Source organism: Gavia stellata, chromosome 4 (assembly GCF_030936135.1).
Source record: "Gavia stellata isolate bGavSte3 chromosome 4, bGavSte3.hap2, whole genome shotgun sequence".
NCBI lineage: Eukaryota > Metazoa > Chordata > Aves > Gaviiformes > Gaviidae > Gavia > Gavia stellata.
Genome location: NC_082597.1, coordinates 28,834,599 through 28,854,651, shown reverse-complemented (window position 1 = coordinate 28,854,651; position 20,053 = coordinate 28,834,599). Strand labels below are relative to the sequence as shown.

At 38.2% G+C, this 20,053-nt stretch overlaps 1 protein-coding gene across 1 annotated transcript in view; it reads right to left on the bottom strand.

Annotated features, from left to right (window-relative positions):
* Window positions 1-20,053, bottom strand: part of TFEC (transcription factor EC) — a 97,720-nt gene that overhangs the window by 16,599 nt on the left and 61,068 nt on the right. The window contains exon 3 of the mRNA XM_059816546.1: window positions 18,083-18,178. Within this exon, the coding sequence (XP_059672529.1) occupies window positions 18,083-18,178 (96 nt within the window). The remainder of the gene's footprint in view (window positions 1-18,082; window positions 18,179-20,053) is intronic.

The following is a 20,053-nucleotide window of genomic DNA, read 5'->3' as shown; positions in this document are numbered from 1 at the left end:
ATCATTATCTTATATATTTCTGTAGGTTCATGTGAAAACAGCTGTATAAAAAGAGTCCAAGTCCAGGATCACAAAAAAGGTTTTCATTATTATTGCCTTCTAAGGTAATAAGAGCAACTTTTCTTTTTTCATTTTATCATGCATACAAAGTTTGTGCAGACATTTTTTTTTTTCTTTCAGGGCCAATATACAGGACTCAGACATTGAGTTTGGGTCCACTTGGCCAAGAAACAAGAAGGAAGAAAAAGCGGGTGAAAAAAGTGAGGAAAATCGTGAGTAAAACTACTGACTTGAGACAGAAAATCATGAAAGGAAATTAGGAGTTATTTAAGAAAATTGCTTTTTATAGACAAGTTTTTACAGAACTGCACCCACGGATCCTGAAACAACCTGGAATTTTTCAGTCAGGACAGCAAGACACCAACCAAAGCTCTACTGGGAACCAGCTTTTTTTAGACTGATCATTTCTCTCCTTGTAGAGAATGTGAACTTCACCACAAGTTATTCTGAATGGCGACACTTTCCCAGTGACTTGTTCAGTGTAAAATTGTTCCATGGCTGTGCTTGCTATATTTTTATATTAACTATGAAATTGTAAATAAGCAGGTTTTTTAAATAATAATTTTACTAAATTAGCTAATAAAGTTACTAAATTATCTGAGAACCTAGTTAGTGTTAAATTCTCCTAGTTGTATAACCCACAATGGAATGAAGCAATCAGGATTCTTTTTGAATACACATAAATAACATGCTCATTTTTAAAGTAATTTGTAGAGGTTTATTATTTAGGGGAACTGACAATTCTTAAATACCATTAGAAATCACAACACCAAGTCAGTTTTGAAAATCTGCTTACATATTTGATCTCTCAATGAAAATATTTTTTAAAAATATGTTTGGAATTCAGTTGAGTATTACTCAAGAACAAGCTATGTTTAATATGCAGGATTTGAACGCTAAGCGCATTCACACTTTAAGCACCTTTATTTCATTCCTGAGTGGTAAACTGACAAGTATTACAGAACTCACTGCAGCTTTAACTTTGCACTTTCTTTGTTCCAGGGATAGTGTAACTATATTACAAGAGTGAACTTGTATTAGCTCTAGACACATATTTAATGGCTTCCTACATTCATGTAAATTAATTTGGCTTATTGTAATGATATGAAAAGAGAATTTTCATATTTAGTGCTGATATAAAAAATTAAGAGTCAATGTGACTCCTACATTTATTCCAGCGGACTTTGGATAAGGTTGTTATGTGGTTTAGGCTACTGTTTTTGTGAAATGCTAGGAAATAGTAACCACTGAAAAAGAATATAATCTAATAAATAATCCAGAAAATGAGAAATGCATATCTGTCATACTTTACATATTTCACCCAGCTGTGTACGTGATTTCAATAACTTGCATGAAACTTGTGGCAATCTTTTTAAGTTATAAGATTATCAATAACATTCATGAAAAAATCAGAATTGTAAATCACAGTTTGACACAAACGCATGAGATACATCGCAGAATCACAGAATCACTACGGTTGGAAAAGACCTGTAAGATCATCAAGTCCAACCTGAAAAAAAAAAAAAAAAAAAAAAACAAAAAACCACCTCACAACAACAACAAGCCACAACACACCAAAAACCAACCCACCCAACACCACACAGCACCATGTCCATCAAGCTACATCCCACAATGCCACATCCACACGCTCCTTGAATACCTCCAGGGAGGGTGACTCTACCACCTCCCTGGGCAGCCTATTCCAATGTTTCACTACTCTCTCAGTAAAGAACTTTTTCCTAATATCTAGCCTGAACCTCCCCTGGCGCAACTTGAGGGCATTTCCTCTAGTCCTGTCACTAGTCACTTGGGAGAAGAGACCAACACCCACCTCTCTGCAACCCCCTTTCAGGTAGTTGTAGAGAGCGATGAGGTCTCCCCTCAGCCTCCTCTTCTCCAGGCTGAACAACCCCAGCTCCCTCAGCCGCTCCTCATAAGACTTGTGCTCCAGACCCCTCACCAGCTTCGTCGCCCTTCTCTGGACACGCTCCAGCACCTCAATATGTTTCTTATAATGAGGGGCCCAAAACTGAACACACTATTCGAGGTGCGGCCTCACCAGTGGCAAGTACAGGGCCACGATCGCCTTCCTACTCCTGCTGGCCACACTATTTCTGATACAGGCCAGGATGCCGTTGGCCTTCTTGGCCACCTGGGCACACTGCTGGCTCATATTCAGCCAGCTGTCAATCAACACCCCCAGGTCCTTTTCTGCGGGGGAGCTTTCCAGCCACTCATCCCCAAGCCTGTAGCGTTGCCTGGGGTTGTTGTGACCCAAGTGCAGGACCCGGCACTTGGCCTTATTGAACTTCATCTGGTTGGCCTCAGCCCATCGATCCAGCCTGTCCAGATCCCTCTGCAGAGCCTTCCTACCCTCAAGCAGATCAACACTCCCTCCCAACTTGGTGTCGTCTGGAAACTTGCTGAGGGAATGATTACTATCAATGATTACTTCTAATTTTCAAGCAGTAATTAATCTTTATCCTCAAAATATAGTTAAATTTCTATAGTCTGTTCACAAAGAGGTGAATTCAAATGACAAGACCCAAATCCAAGACAAAAGGTCATGAATGGCCAACTTAGCTGGTAATGAAAAAATAATACCGACACACCTGAAAGTTCAGAAGTGTGTGAGGGTTCAAAAGAGGGTGAGTAAACTCAACTTCAAGCCAAAGGTAGGCATCTCAGCTGAATTTGATTACACAGTTGATGAAGGTACTTCCATCTAACTCAGCTGCCGTTGTCTGGAGTGATAAGAGTTCATATGCCTCCTTCCAGCAGCAGAACTGCTGGGGCAGTGTCATCCCACACAGCCAGGGCTGCATGTGAGTATCTATCCATGGTCTATGTCTGGCTGCACTAATGCTTCCATGATGCAGTGAAAGGCAGGAAATATTTTCCAAAATGTCCCATATCATCTTTTATCCAGCATTTTTCCCCTCATCATTTGGCAATTTTTATCAGTCATTAGAAAAGCAGAGTCATAAGTCCATGTGGAGATGGTGAAAATGAAACCCAAACCCAAGTCATTCATCTACTGATGGCTACAATCCTATTTGTAGGATTACTACTAATTAGAATGATTCACATATGTGTTAATCACTAAGAGTGTCAAAACCAGTGGTCTGCCACACCATTAAAGAAAAACTTTGATCTAATATTAACTGTCCTAAATTATTCTCCAGAACTTGGACGTCAGAGAAGAACCCTATTCAACAGCACTGTCATAGAGATCCTACAAAATTCTCACTCGTTTACCTATATGAAAGCACTAATTTCTGGGCTGCAGAATCTGTCTTTCCATTTGAAACATTCGCAGGTGTGACAAATATGGCCATTTTTAATAATCCATAGGTAGGGTACCCTTGGGGAATAGAGAATGGTAGGTTTACCCTCTTTAAGTCTGTCATCATCTCAGTTATTGCACTGAAGGATTGGATAACAGAATAAACAGCTTGCTTATCTGGCCATAAAAAGGACACACAAAAAAAAGGTTCTTTTCTTCATACCTACATCCCTTCCAGACAGGTTTGCTGTCTCCCTTCAGCATTTATCTGGGTGATTCTGCTCAGTACAAAAGCGGTTGTTCCAATTGCACTATCAACTGCCTCCTTCCTGTGCATTTAGTAGAAATCTCAAGTACATTATAATGGCCACTACAATGGGCAAGTGGCTTCTCTGTGGATAGAGCCACTGGTGTATTCTCCCTTTTACACTGTCTTCATTCTCAGTTAGCCAGCACAGCATTTTCACACTTACAGCAGGGCAAAGTGGGTATAAAGCACCAGTAAATTAGACTACCTTTGGCAGTCACTATGTTCCTACAGAAATGGTGACACACAGAAAAATCTGCTATGAATTACTCTGTGAGGAATAACTCTCAATGTCAGGAGTTAGGATCAGGAGAAGAATAGGAGGTGATTAACCTGACCTGTCTTGGACACTTAAAGTGAACTGAATCACCTCTGTTTCTTCTTACTGACTCCAAAGGAAGCCTGGGGTGACTCTTGCAGGCTTTCCACATGTATGTTCCTTCACGAAACCTCACTGTGCTCCTCATGTGAAAATTTCCAAATAAACTCTTATTTTAAAAATCACATAAGAAAAACAAAGCAAACCAGACTGGATCTTTCTCGACAAATATTCACATTTCTGATTATGGGGGAGTTTTAAAAATGCAAAGTCAAAAATGTATCAAAATATTTTGTTGACATTCTCTACCTGAATTTGCCCTGCATTGATATCAAGCATGAAAAATCCCAAGGAATTTCCTTGCTAATGTTACTAAACACTGAGAACAATCTTAAAATAGAAATTGGCCAATTTTGATACAACGTGAGGAAAGATACTTTTTTTGTCTGTCAAAGCAGGAAGCTTTTTTAGAAATGTAGACATCTGGGAAACAACTGATTTTTAAATTAAAAAATCAAAATATATATCACAATATATTATAGAAATTGTGTGTCAAAATACATTTAGTTGTTTGGATAGGCACTAAAACTCCATACACCATATTTAATTTATTGTAATTTATTTCTTATGTCATGTAGGTGGGGAAAGTTTTTACAGTACTGAGGCTTCAAATAGCTTCCAGTTCTACATTACAAGATAAATATATACATTGACATAATCTTACAAAAATCCAATGCAATCTTACTAAGAGTACAAATCATTTGCAATGGCATAATTATATGATATGTGTACAATGATGATCTTACAATTATATAGCACTGTCAAACCTGATGAATCCCAAAGCGCTTTAAAACTCCAGCTGATTACACTGCGTCAAAAGCATGTTCTTGCTTTCAGTTTAGAGATGTGGAAACACAGACATTTGGGTATGAAAATTCATAAGTCCCATGAAATAATCTATTTATCCTGCAGGTGTCATGAGCTATATTGGTTCACACCTATGTTGTTCTGAGAAGTCCTGGTAAGTCACATAATTTCCAACCTTTCCGTTTTTATGATACATAAATTTATGTATGTGTGTCTGAGAATTTAGATGCAAGTGGCTTGTAAGGGGTGAGCCCACACAGAGTAAAAATAGCAGTATATAATTAGCCAGTTTTCCTGCTTTTAAAATGCAGCCAGCTTTGGACAAAAGATTAATAACCTCTAACGCAGCAAATGGTTAAGTGGGAATAACCAGTGACAATCTGGTACAGGAAGAGAATAATACCATAGCTAATTAAAACTGCAAGGAGAATTAAAGAAAGCAGACTGTAATTAACAAAGTTAGCATTTGGCAAGGACACTGGGGTTAACGTTCTTCCTTTTGTATAAAATGTCATGGGATCTTCAATGCCTGTGTGCAAAGTCTGGAACATGAGAATTTCCATTCACGGGGCTCAGTCCTGAAAGATGCTCAACTTTGAAGCTTAGACCAATTATAAAAGCAAACTTCAGCTGAATTACCTGAACGAGTGCCTGGCTTGAGCTCAGCAGCACCTTGCAAAAGCCTGTGACCTTGTGCTTGCTGGCAATGCCCAAGACAAGTACTGTAAAAGCCTCATCCGGAGGAGCTTGTTATATTCAGCACTTGGGTCTGAACTGCTATGCAGGCAGGATTGTGTGGCAAATATTAAGGGTTTGTTACCTACATGGATGTCTAGCAATGGACAGCTGTGATCACAATTTACACTCTCTAATATCAAGCTATGCTTTTTTCCTAAAGGAAAACATTACTAAGCCAGGAAAAGCATTGCCTCATTAAGGGAAATAATGTGGTATTCCAAATCCCATAGCATAGCATGCTATTGGTAAATATCGTTTAATTTCAAGGAAGACTTAAACCAAATAGCATTTCCATATCTTCCAGGAATGAAAGAGAAGGACTCTTTATAAGATAATAAAATATATGGATACAGGTTGTCTGTGCCTGTTCACCTATATTCCCTAGACAGCTCTTTGTCACGGTAGTGTTCACTTGCATGATCACATACTATTTAAATATTTTTCCATTTTGGCTAATCTTTGCATGACGTGTTTGTCTTACAGTAACATTCAAGTCTGTAAGGACCATGGCTCTATCACAGTCAATGTTGCACAGCTAGAAAAAAACAGCCCAACCCTCTTCCAAAAAGTCAGCTAGATTTTTCTTAATTCAAAAATTCTGCTGAATGTGGTAATGCCCAGTCTGGATAGAAAGCATTTCCTGGCTGTTGGGTTCATTTAACATGTCATCACATAATCCATTTAATAAACCAATGTCTAAAATTTATTAGGTTTCATATCTCCAATATTTTTATTTGGGTATGTTCCAAAAGTTGAATGGTGGCAAATTATTGTTAAAAAGCTTTCTTTTTATTTCCATTCCTAGACAAATTTTATTTTGGTTTTGTGTTCCTTTAACTTATATAGCTCATTGTTTAACATCCCCATGTGATTATTTTGAGTGACCATAGCTCCCTTAAGCCTTTAGTTTTCTAAGTTGAACAGGACATGCTTCTTTAGCCAGACGTCCCATGCTATGATATGTCCTAACAGGCCTCTCTCTACCTTTCCTGCTTTGAATTAGTTTTTCTGAAGGGTGGACACCTTTTTTTTCTACAGCATTCTAACAATTTTGTACCCAGTGGATTCTGCAGTGGATATTTTCTTGTGTCTCTTGGAAATCTCTCTTGTGATAGATCCTAAGATCATATTTATCTCCTTTTTGCAGTCCCATCATTTTGATGGTTTATAGTCATCCTCTGAGCAACTAATGTAACCAGATCTTTCTCTGTCATCTCCAGTTAATGAGCTCTCAGCTTACTGCAGACATTCCTGTTATTAGTATTTAAATGAATGACCTTGCACTCAGTACTATTACATTCCTTCCATTTATACTATTCTGTCATCACAGTCATATAATCCTTCCTCTATGATATCCTCATCCTCCTTTGTATTGGCAATATTTTCTACTTTTGCTACCTCACTAAATTTCATCAGCATAAAAGTATTTTTTGTACCAAGGTCACTAATGAAAATATTAAATAAACTGAGGCTTGGGATTGATTCTTGGAGCACTTCATTAATATCTTCTCTTTTAACAAAATCTTTATCATCTCTTTAGCTTGCCCCTTAACCTGAAAAGAATCCCGTTCAGTTACTTTCTATATAGTCTATATTGCATTTTACTAATATGCATTCATAGAAGAAGGCTGCAATCAACAAACCCTGGACTTGCAGGACTAGCTAGAAAGACTAATTCCAGTAGCAAACAGCTCTCCAGACATCCAAAAGGATGTCACTAATCATGGAAGTGATGGTGGGTACATACATTTCTAAAGAGCAGACACCTTACATGTTCTGGTTACCTAAAATGGCTAAAGCCTAGGGTTGCAAGAGCTTTTCACCAAAGCCCGGTCCTGACCAGTCAAAACAATTCATCAACTAGCCTGCTTTCCCTTGAGGGACCTGGGAACAGGCAGCAGGATGGACTGTCCTGTTAGGAGAGGCTTATTTCCAGCTACCATTTCTCCCAGGATCTTATTTCCTCACAGTCCCATTCACAAGCCCAAGTGTGATCAGAAGGGTCAAGATGTCCTCAGAAAATACAGAGGTCAGGACCATACTGCCTCTACCAGAGGTCTTCATTCTGCCCAGGTCAGAAGAGCCCATGAAAAAGAGGGTAAGTGGGAAGCAAGCTGCAGGAATAGTCCTGCTAGCAGAAACTTCCTTTGCTACTCTCTTTTCCAGGGCGAATAACTGCAGACATGCAACTCACCAAGTGTGTCTACGTGACTATATTTCCTGCAGCAACGGAAGTATGGCATACATCCAGAGCAGTTGATGGGCAGTACAGACAGTTATGAGGATCATTGGCCCTGTTAAACATGGTCAGATTGCCTGTACTGCACCTACAGTCTTGGCAAACTCAAATAACAGGGAAGCATAACACATGCTGCTTTACTTGTCACAAGAAGAAACTATGAAGCTGCCTAACCTGAAAGGTTGAGCACTATATCTGCAAGAAAATTTCTTCTGGTGCTTCATAAAAATTAGTGCTTGCTCAGACTGCATCTAGAATAAAGTGTTCACATGTGAAATATTAGCACAATACTTTATTCTTTCCCCCCACTAAATATATCCCACTTAAATCATGTTCTCAAGAACCTAATTGATAGCATCACTTCAAAGAACAGTTTTGTAAAATGAGGCTACTTCTTCTTAGCCACAAAAAATATGTTAGCATCCATCCATTTCAATGTGGTTCTTGCTTATTCATTTTGATTAAAAAATCAAAGCAGGGATTTTATAGAGTTTTTATACTATTATCCCATATATGCATCCCAAATGTAGAAATCTAAATTTGGAACTGTGTCCACAGTTCATTTTACATATCAAGTAGAAGTTTGTTTAGTATTTGTGTTACTGGGGTACAAAACATAAAAAACACATATTTAATTCCTTGTCATTTCTTTCCTGTTTAATCATGACAGGTAAAGAAAACTTTTTCAGTCTTTCAAGTTCACAGATGAACTTCAAAATGTGCACTGAATTTGGCCAAATGGTGAGTTGATCAGTAAGTATATAGTAACTCAGTCATTGCAAATCCATTTTCTAAATAGTAATATCTGGTATACTGGGTGTTTCCAATTTTTGACAAGGGGAAAACTGGGGTAATTCTTGTATCTTCAATGTGTGTTTTAGTGAATTACGACTTTTCATCTAATTCAAAGGTATTGCAGACAGGATGAATAATCTGGTGGGTCAATACAAGTCCTATACTCAGAAGACTGGGGTTCAACCTCCGGCTTTCTTTTGTAATTGCTGTGTTGCTTGAAGGAAGTTGAACATAAACTGTGATATCATTTTTCTTTGTAAGGATGTGTTTACACTGTCAACTGTCAAAAACATAGTGTACTGGTTTTAGAGTCTAGAACAAGAAGAACCCATTCACAGCTAAATGTTTTAAGTCCTTTTGTAATTGCAATACGAAATACCTATATTTAAAAATAGAGGATCTTTAGTAATAACTAATACCCAAATGTTCCAGTTCCTCTTTTTATTATCTAAAGACAACAGCAGAAAAGCAAATGCTTCCCTTTTCAGACTTGTTTTCTTTTGAACAAATTGTATCTCCTTCTATATTTATCTTTAACATGGTTCATAATTACACACTTCTCAACCAGGGACTTAATGTTCAGATGTATTATATTACATATTATATATTATGCATGAAAACGGGTTCATTTTTTATCTTCAAATAATGATCATCAAGCTGGTTCATTATTCATCAGAGAAAAATGAACTCTGTTCATATTCGCAGTTACAGTACATTCCTGCCCTGATCATATACATAGAAGCCCATTGTCTAGATAAATGTCTGATCAGATATGACCAAGCAAAGGAATTTTCTGGAGAATCAGCCTTTTGCAGGAGAGTTCTGTTCTTTCAGTTATCATCTCTTAATTATATGTTTTTAGTTGTTCTTGGCTTTTCTGGTTACAAAACCAACGTAACAGACACGGACCAAAAGTGAAGTGATGTTGTGATACTGTCATCATCCAACTTGCAGCTGGAAATCAAATGACACAGGAGTACTGCCCCACTAACCTCCAGGGTCTGAAACCCAAATATAACAATTAAATGACAGCTGTGTTAGCTGTTTTACTAAGGTTATTTCACTAGTAACACCAGCTAATGCACTAATTCCTGGTTCCAACCAACTTCTATTTCTCTGGCTACCATATGTAAATGCATATACCAAATCATTCAAATTCTTCCTCTTAAAGCAATGAACAAACATCAGCACAAAAACACAAGAAAAGTGGAAAATTGAGGCTGAAGGACTAGAGAAAACCAGACTTTTTTGCAGGATTAGAATATGGGGCATTTTCTCTTAAATATGGAAGCTGACACCCCTGTTACCAGTATTTATATTATATATTTTATATATATAATATGCTTTATATTATATCCTCTTACATTTCACATATCACCTAAGTATCTGAATACATTACAGTAAGGTATTTACTGATCTTCAGGTGGACTAACATGTACCATGCAGGTTTTTTTTGGTTGGAATTCCTTTCTGTAGCAGTTGATTTCAGATATATTCCCAAGTGGTTATTTATAGTGTAAATATAAATGCATAATTAACTACTTCATAAACTACTGTAGATGTATATAGTAAAGGTCATAGAAGACCTTGGCTGATGGAGAAGGAGGTGCTAAGAAAAGCAATTGTATTTTTCAGGAGTTTATTTCTCAAAATGGCCTTCAAGAAATCTCTGTGTTTTCTACAAGTTAGCTTTATCTTTCAGTGAGAAGCTTGACTGTGCCTGGAGAATAAAGTAAGTGGCCACTGTTGTTGCCTCTGAGCAGACAAACCTTTTATTCAACCTATGTAAATGCCATTGAGAGAAATTCATAAAGTTTAGGTCCAGAACCAGTCATAACCTGTAAGTTACAGACCCCAAGGAGCTTAATGTAGCATTCTCTGTTATCTGTCATCTACTAAGGACCTCAGGTCTGGCATTGCTGTATACAGACAACAACACGAGACAAGCGCATCAGGGCTTTGTGATAAGACAGAATCTGCCTGGTTGCCCGAAATAGCAGGAATTTGCTTGCAGAGCCTGCTGCACAGGAGCTTAGAATTAGTGAGGAGTGCATATTAGGAGAATTAGAAACTTGTTTTATCTATTCTTTTCTCCTATCTTCGTTCAACATGTGTTAAGCTCTGAGATGAAGACCATGTTTGTAAGAGGTACTTACATACAAACAACTGTATATTTTGGAATAATACTTCCATTTATCTCTATTTACCTTTCTAAAAGAGAAAACCAAAGAGGAAAGAAGTAAAATATGAGAAAATTCACTCCAGTTGCATGAAGCTTAAGTCTTCTGGCTCCCTTCAGCCAGAGACATCTACCCCCAAAATAGAGAAGCGTTATTAGACATTGTGCCGTTAGAGTGTTAGATACAGATCTGAGCTATGTGGGCATTTTGCACAGCTTTTGAGTGCTGCAGCTATGTAAAAGTAGACCATAGTTCTTCTCCTGATCCAAAGTATCGTATGCTCTATGCTATGAAGACTTTTTCTACAGCATAAGGTAAATTGCAAACACTCATACCCAATCTATTTAGAGTACTTAGAGCATGCAAGAGAGCTGTACACTGCCCATTTCTGCCTCAAACTACTATATTGTGTGATATACTGAAAACAAGCCTTCACCTGGCACCTGTATGACATTCAAAACAGCAGTAGCAGTGATAGCAAAAGACACCTCCAGCTGCAGAAAACAGGCCTAAGGAGTTCTCAGTTTGTGTATTTCATTGTTAGTTCTCTGCAACTGAAAGACACAATTTCCCATCTAGCACCTTTATACTGTTGAAGAAAGACAAAGAAAATATTTGCTCACCAGTTTTATTTTTGAGGAGTCTATTATTTCCTCAATAGCTACCGACTGTTCTTTCTCCTTCATTTTTCTTTTTTGTTAAACTTGGAAATGATACCAGGGAGTGCTAGACAGAAGTTTATATACTTAGGTGAACTTTGATTCTTCCTTGGACTTTAAGACTAATCTAGTGTAGAATGTGATTGACAAAGCATTTTCATTGATGTTATGCAGCCTTTTCAAGTTACCCAACCTAAGCAAATGAGGTTGTTAATGTTTACTCTGGCCCTTTCTCTAAAATGGTTTTGAACTTTAGCAGATTTTATAAAACTTATAAAGGTTGCCAAATGACATCGGTATTCACTAAATAAAAAGTACTCATGATTATGCAGCGTGGGGCTGCCTAGATCAGCAATACTATATGCACCTCTAATAGAAACCTGTTTTTACTTCATGATTGAATAATCACAGCAATTATTGAATAAAATACTTTGGAGGATACCTACTTGAATTTCTTTTTTCTGTATGATTGCTGGGAATGGGACAGACACCAGTTTTTGTTATCCATCCAGATGGTAACCATTGGTATTTGACAAATAATTAATACAAAACAAATTATTAATGCCATGATGAGAAACCGTGACCTCAAAGACCTTGTAATAGCAGTGAGATTTCGCACACTGCACTGTGCTTTATCAATAAATAGCGTCTCCATAAAATCAAATGCAGAGTTACCAGATTTAATCAGAACTTTATAACAGCTGTAGTTAACAGAATCATAAAAATTAAAGAAGGAAAACTTCTGTACTGTCCTGTCCTGATCTAACCTCTAGTCCATGCTTGTACAACACAAGATTTTTTCAAATGCTGAAGGAGCTGACTAAATACATGTGAGTCACAGGGCAACCAAGGATTTTCTCCATGAGCTGTTTTCCTGCAAGAGTGACAGAAGTGGAGCAGTCCCCATGGAATTGACTCCAAAGTGGACTGGAAGCAGGCTGTAGCTCCCAATCTTAGTGAAGTAGTGTACTGTGAATGCGTGACATGAAGAGATGCAAGTGAAGCAGCAAAGCCTCGCAAGTTCCCTCAAGAGGTGACCTATTGCAAGGCAACGTCTTCGCACAGCTCTCCCTGCACTGCTGCCCTTCCCCACAGCCAGCTGGCCCACCGGCTGAGCCCTGACATCTAACAGCTAGCGAAACCCCTGCCTTTCAGCATGCCCAGGTGCTTTTGCTTCCCCTCTCTGTTAGTGATTCCTCTCTCCCAGTCTTTACACTCAGTCAGTTACAGAAGCCTTATAATGATTTCACTAGAGGCCCCTTTATCTTACAGCCAGCCACTTGAGTTCTTGGAAAGGGAACAAAGCAGATGGAAAGCTGAGAAGCACCTATCTACACCTTCTCTTGTTACAGTGCTGGGCAACATGGAACTCCTTAGTGTGCAAAGGAAAAGAGTGGCTGTCTTGGATTCAAAGTTGTATGGAGATGGCGCAGCAAATGAACAAACCACAGCAGGTAGTTCATTCTTTCTTTCTACCCTTATTCAAAACCAGAAGTAGCAGACAAACCAGATCTGTGCTGTTCTGTTTCGTCCTACACCATGCAACCAGGAGATGACTAGCAATGGGATCTGTGGGATCTGCTGCCCCTTAGCTGTTGCTTCTAATCATAGCAAATAATAATAGGTTATTATCCAATATAATGTTTTAATGTTATGCAATTATTCTCTGGTTATCTAATAATTAAACCAAGTTTCAATTGAGGTGCAATACCATTTCATTAAAATAGCCCAAACAGCAATAACTTTTTTTTTTAATTCTTCCTTTTCCAGCATATATATACCACATACATCGAGTCAGATTCAAAGGACTGAAGAAATTTTGTTATATTCACAGACAGACAAAGTTCCCAACAACAGATGCATTGTTTGCGGCAGCTCTAAATCTCTGAGATGATGTCAGCTTCAAAGCACCAATGACACCATAATGATTTCAGTATGCAGTTTGAGCTGGAGTTGTTGAAGGAATTAATGCTGTTTCAAATCTTTAAGTATTTCTGCCCTTTAAAGGAAAGAACAATTTTGGAAAATATTTTGCAGATTTTTTTTTTTTTAAATAACTTGTTTTAACAGCTATTTGTTCCAGCTTTGTCTAGTACTACCAAGGCTATTCTATTCCCTGGGTGAGAATAATTCTTCAGATCACACTCATGGTGCATTTATCCACATATGATAATAAAATCTGTATTTTCTATTGATTAGAAGCTATTGCTTTCAGGAAACATTCCCGCTGACAAGCTCGTTCAGGGGAATAATTAAAGAAAACATTTCTTAAATATTATGAATAAATCAAGATAGAAACATTTTTTCTTGGCTCTATTTACTACTGGACATGGTAAAAAATCAATGAAAAAGTTTTCCATGGAGAAGTTTTCCATTTTCTCCCAAGTGATCTGAAAGGAACTGCTCCATTCTGTTTAGTCATTCAATACCTACTAGTCCAGCAACAGTGAGCCCACCTGATTCAACAGATCACCAGCTGGGCCACTGCGGGGGATTTTTTGAAGTCCAGTTTTATGGCAGTGCTCTGCCCCAAGCACTACTCTGCACACTCCTTAGCTCTCGCCACCAGCCATCTAATTGCTACAGAGCTTCTCTCCCTGGGCTTCTTCAAGAATACTTCTGAAATCTCTTGTTTTCTTCTGCACCAGAACAGTAGACAACTTAGAATCCTTGGAAATGTTCATGAAATTAAATTCTTTTCCAGCCTGTCCCACCCAGGACAGTGCAAGAGAAGCCTGTGCCCTTGCAGAACATTAATACCCTCTCATTTTATTCTTATTCCAAGCCAGTCAATCTGCTAATGCTTTTGACGTAAGTTTTAGTGGACTGTATGTCAAGTAGGGGACATTATCCCAGTAGCTGTACAGTGATTATCTGGGATACAGCAGTTATTTCTGAATGAAAGTACTAGTAAAATGCCAAATGTTTTCATAGAGATCACTGTTGTGCTTGCTAAATTACTGGGTTTTCTGGTGATTCCTAGGGCTGTATACATGTATTAGCAAAACAAAACAACATTTAGTAACAAGTAGAGGTTCACTACATCACACACTGTCAAATCCAACCCTGAAAAGCACAGAGATCCTATTTTTCAACTCTGCTCTTTTCTGGCTCTCTTCGCTGAGACTAAAGCTCTCCACATCTCTCTAGATACAGCATGTTTCTTAAACTTTCCTTTTTCAGATATTAAAAGGGATGTAGACCATACCTTTTTAGAACATGTCCCAAACTTTTAATGATGGTGTCATATATGCTTTACATTAACAAACCTGAACTTCTACATTTCCTATGTTCTGAGCATTTGGAAGTTATGTGGAATAAACTGTGAGGATTTTGAATAAGAATGAAAGTCTGATAAAAATGAAAAATGTTTACTTTTCAAATGTCTGTCACCATATCTGACATACATAACATTATTTAGCTCATACTCACTCATATATTTTTTGTTTCATTTTTTCTAATGATTCCTATAAAGTCAGGAGAAACCTGTCACTCCTAATAAGAAACGCAGGGAAGAAATTATTTTCTTACAATACTAATGAATATGTTGCTGTCTGTTAGGAAAAAGTTTCATAAGACTAGATTATTATGACAAGGAAAAATTACTTTTAATTGGTGTCATCTTCAAGTTTTCTTTATTAAATCCTACCTTCTCCATGGTGAACAAACAATTTTCATCAAAGGATAGTTCATAAGAGTAGTTGCGATTTGATTTCAGCTATGTTTTCTGGACAAAGATATAACTGAGTTTACAAAAACTTTCAGAAGAATCAAGACCTCTTGCATATAGGGAGGACCTAGTCTTATATTTTAACTCAATTTCTAAAAAATAATTATAAAAAGTAGGTTTCTACCATTGGGGTACTGTTAAGAGCAACAGAAACATAAACAGAGAATTCCCTACCTTGAGCAATTCTTAAGTTGCCACCCAAAACCAGAGAGTTTTATAAAATTCTTAATTTAGGGCCAAACACAATAAAAGCCAGGCAATCCACTCTTCAGAAGCTGTAATAATTTTAATGAGAGATGGAGGGATGTTCTTGTTTTCACTTCTCTGATTCTACTAATACATGACTGTAATTCATTAATTCAGGGTCAGACAATGAGCCTCTGAGCAATTATTCACATGAGTGGTCTCATAGAATTCAATGTCCTCATTTAATGTGCCATTAAAATGGTACATGGGTGCATCTAACTAAAGCAAACATTAATTCACTGCAACACACAACAGGTAGCACTGCAAAGTCTCTAATCTCAGCCACCATCTACTGAGAAAAATGAGAAAAGAAAATGGCTTCATGAATTTGGCTTGTTCAAGAAAAGGTTTTGCAGAAAAACCCTCAAGCCTTATACCATATTCAGAAAACCAGGAGACAGATTTTTTCAGAATTTTAGAGACTACTTTGCACAGTTTGGACAAACTCAAGACAGTGCCAAGAAGGGAAAAATCTGAGATGCAATCCTAAAAATACTTAAGCATTACACTAGAGAAGTGTCAGGAGGAAGCAAACACCAAATGAACCAAGCACATGGGCAACTCAGTCGCACTTGTGATCTCACTTACTGTATGTTGATGGCAGCCACCATAGCCGGGCACCTTGCGTGGAAGTACATAAGAAGTAATATGAATTTCTGTTTAAGTACAGCACAACCCCAGTTCCTCTTCTCAGGGGAATTAGATGTTCTCTCATTCCTGATCATGTCTCCTAGTCCAACACTGTTGCAATATATACATTTTTAACTCAGATAAACAAAATGCCATTACGTTTAATGTGATGATGAAAAAATGGATCTAAAGAACATATTTTCTACCTGCCTCTCTATCTTTCTTTATCGCACAGCTTATGACCAAAATTTTGCAGGCAGGTTTAGGATGTTGCCTGAAAGATGCTATAAAACCCTGGGTCACAAGCTAAATGCCTGAAACCACCTCCATCTGCCCATTTCTTTCATATATTTTTGGACTACACATTGCCAAAAGAGAAAAGAGAAGAGGCAGACACACTGCTTGATTGCTTCCACACTGGCGCAGTTCGCTGCCTCGTTGAAGGCAGGCTTCATTTTGCCATAGTATTGCACAGAGAAATTTGGAAATACTCACTATTCCCTGGCTTACCTACTAGCCTGGTGATTTCCTCAGAACAAACAAAAATCTAAATACAATTACCTGGCCCACAGGCATTGCAGGAGTCTCAAATCTTTGCAAGTAAAATACCAGCTAGGCCTAAAAGTCACTGCATATTTCCTTGCTCATCAAGAATAGGGTATTCAATACATTTTAGAGAGATATGTCCTTCATGGCTGAAGATAAAGGCTAATGAGGCTGGAATTAGCATAGATTAACATCATCCAGTTTTAAAAGGTGTTGAGGGAGTGTGAGTCTAATCCAAAACCCAGAATTCATGCCTCTCATCACCATCCTACGGTACCACACCTGAAAGGATCCTCCCCTGCCTCATATTAATTTGAGCCAAAATATTAATTCACTCCCCAGGGAGCATTTCTTTGCTATGTTCTGTACTGAGATATGTATAAATCAGGCTGACTGTATTAGTTCTCTAGCTGCCATGCAAATGCCAGGTATTCATGGAATTATTAATTGCCATTAATACTGGACTGTGTAGTGGGCAACACAGAGGCATAGAGGTCTTATCTCCTAATGTATTTTTGTAGCCAGTGATGTTCTGTAGTCAGAAAAGGATGTTCCTCCAGTGGGTCATTAAGAGCAAGCACCTGACTCTCTATTCTGAAATGAACTTTGTAGACTGTCAAAGCCTGTGAAAATTCTTCTGCCTTCACCAGAGTGAAGTTTCCCTTTATCAGCACCCATTTTAAGGCCCTGAGGACAAAATCTGTGGAAAAAGGTTCACGAGACAAATCACAGTTGAGAGAACAAAGAACATCCCTTCTATAGAGTGTGTTGCATTACAGTTATTGATAGGTGTTATTTTCACAAATAATAGTGCTCTATGCATTGTTGTGTCCAGAAAGGGTCCATCCTTCCTCTTCAAATGTGTAACATATATGGAAATGTAAGTAGCATTTGTTAATCGTCTGTCATTTCTTTACAAAAAGACATTACAAAATTGTGATAATTTGTTACCATTATTCCTATAAAGCATTTCATCTGAAAAGTGACATTTCTCATCTTTGTTCTTGAAATTTTCAACTAAGGGCAACTTCCCTTTATGAAAGTCAAGAAATAGAGCCCACCTTTGCTTCAGCACAAGACACTGGAGAAACTACTGCACTGTAGAATCTATTACATGGGGAAGCTTTGACTTTTTTAGATGAGGTAGAAGGATCTTTAAGCAAGACTTTAAAAGGCCTTCTAGGGTCTATACACTCCTCATATTCGTAGTCCTGCATGGGAATTAGTACCTCCAATGGGTTATGCACCAGACCTCGTGCTGGGCTAGAACCCCAAATGCTATTCAGACCACTTAAAACAGCTGTGTCCCACCACATTGGTACCCTTTCCTGTAATATTTCTTGACAAAAAGACAAGCAACTGAAGAGAAAGGAGAATAATCCACTGATGGTACTGCTTTAGTCTCTGAAATGTGACATGTGCTTGAATCACTCAAATTCTCTATTATAAACAGCAAGAAGAAATTCCACAAAATACTTACAGTTCTTTGCATTAGTAGAGGAGTTTCAGAACAACCTATGCCTTCATCATTAAAACTTGATTCCATATTTATTATGTCTTCAATCACCTCTTCCATCTGATAAAATAATATTTTAAGACCAATCATTACAACTAATAATGGAAACAATGTTATTAGGAAAATACAGAGGAAATACTCTTGAGTATTTATTACATCAATAAAACTGAATTTCAGAAATTTATATCTTAAAATTTAAATAATTCAAGCTCTTTTACACAATATTCACATTTTTTACTTCTTGTGAAAACAGCTTTTGTGGTTTAGCAAGTTACTTCTTTCCTCCCAAACACCAGCCCATTCCCCTTTTTTAACCCCTTATTGCGACACCAAGATCAGATGACAGGAGTGCATTGCTAAGTTGTAACTGTGATCTGTCACCTTCATCAAATGTGTCACATCCACAGTGTATTGTTGCATTTGTGCAGGAAGGCTGAAGGGAACCTGTGGTTCTGCAAGAGCATGAATCACTCAAGATTCGGTATTACTGGTCTCAAGATTCAGCAGGCAGAGGTTTGTGTCGTGTTTGGCAGTGCACTGGATTCTTCTCCAGCCAGCCGCCTGGTCCCGCTTGTGTTCTAATTTGAATCGCAAACTACTGAAGCAGATGGAACAGCTAATTAATTACTTGGGATGAAACAGTGAATACTTTGCAGACATATATACGTACATTGATTTGGACAGGGTTCAGCATGAGTTTTCAATGATAATTTTGGTCTGGTTCCATTCACAAAGTAACTTTGGGAAAGATCCCATGATGAACCTGTCACTGTTAACTCTACCATCTGCAGGAGCAGTTGACTCGTGCTCTAAGGCTTTTCAAGCAGCTCTTGGGAACTCTCTGAAGAGCTGTAACTGAAGGAAATGTAAAGGGTCCTATGCAATGACAGAAAGTATCACGCAGGCCAGGGACCTTTCAACACAGACTTTTAGGCCCCGTGGCCACGCACTCTTCCCCCTCTCCAAAAATCAGATATGTGCTGTCAGAGGAGTTGTGCCTACATTTATTTAGGAAAGTGCTGTCTGGGCCAAAAGGATGCCAGGAAATGCCAGCAATTAGACAATATGAAGGAATACACTTCAGTGCACCAACCTGTGTGTTGGCTCTGTATTATTTACTGATATACCTACAGCCTACACTGAACCACAGGGCACATCTGCAACTAGGAAATTACCCTGTGCCAGTCATCTCCTTGAGGCTCTGGGATGGGATTATTCAAATTACTGGAGTGATACCTACAAGGACTTTGGCCTGTGCCAACTATCACTCTCCCAGTCATCACCAGGCACAGTTCAGGAGACTGGTTTACAAGCAGCTGTCTTGTTCTCAAGGACAGACAGTGGTACTAGGGTGGGCACCAGTTGTTCCTGGTCAGAAACCCAAAGTGCTGGAGAACGGTTCCAGCGCTTGCCAGCAGAAAGGTGAACACAGAGGCCTCCACAAAGGCCATCTAAAACAATTTTTGCTCCAGTAATCCATAATCCTGACATAAAATGTCAGTTGTCAATGCAGAAGGAATGAGGGGCCCCAGATGAGCTCTCCAGGAAGCGCTGGGTTTATTTTTTTCAGTTTCCTCACGCTTAGCTGCATAACATCCAAATGCTCAAATGGGTCACAGTGTATTTGTAAGATTCTTCTGTTCTGTTAAAGCCCAAGATATGATACAGCATCTCCATCTCTTATTTCTGTAGGAATTCCCCTTCTACCTAATAAGCACCCTCTCTTGAAATCTATTGAAGTATTAAAGGACATAATGATCTACATCTCACAGTAGCTGAGAATTTGACATTGTATAATAGCTGTACCTCTATTAAAATCGATGGTGGCACTAAAGTTAGCATATCTATGCCAATTTACCCAAGATAACCCATATATATATATATATATGTATATATATATATATCAGCTAACCGAAAAATGAATGAGCGATTCTT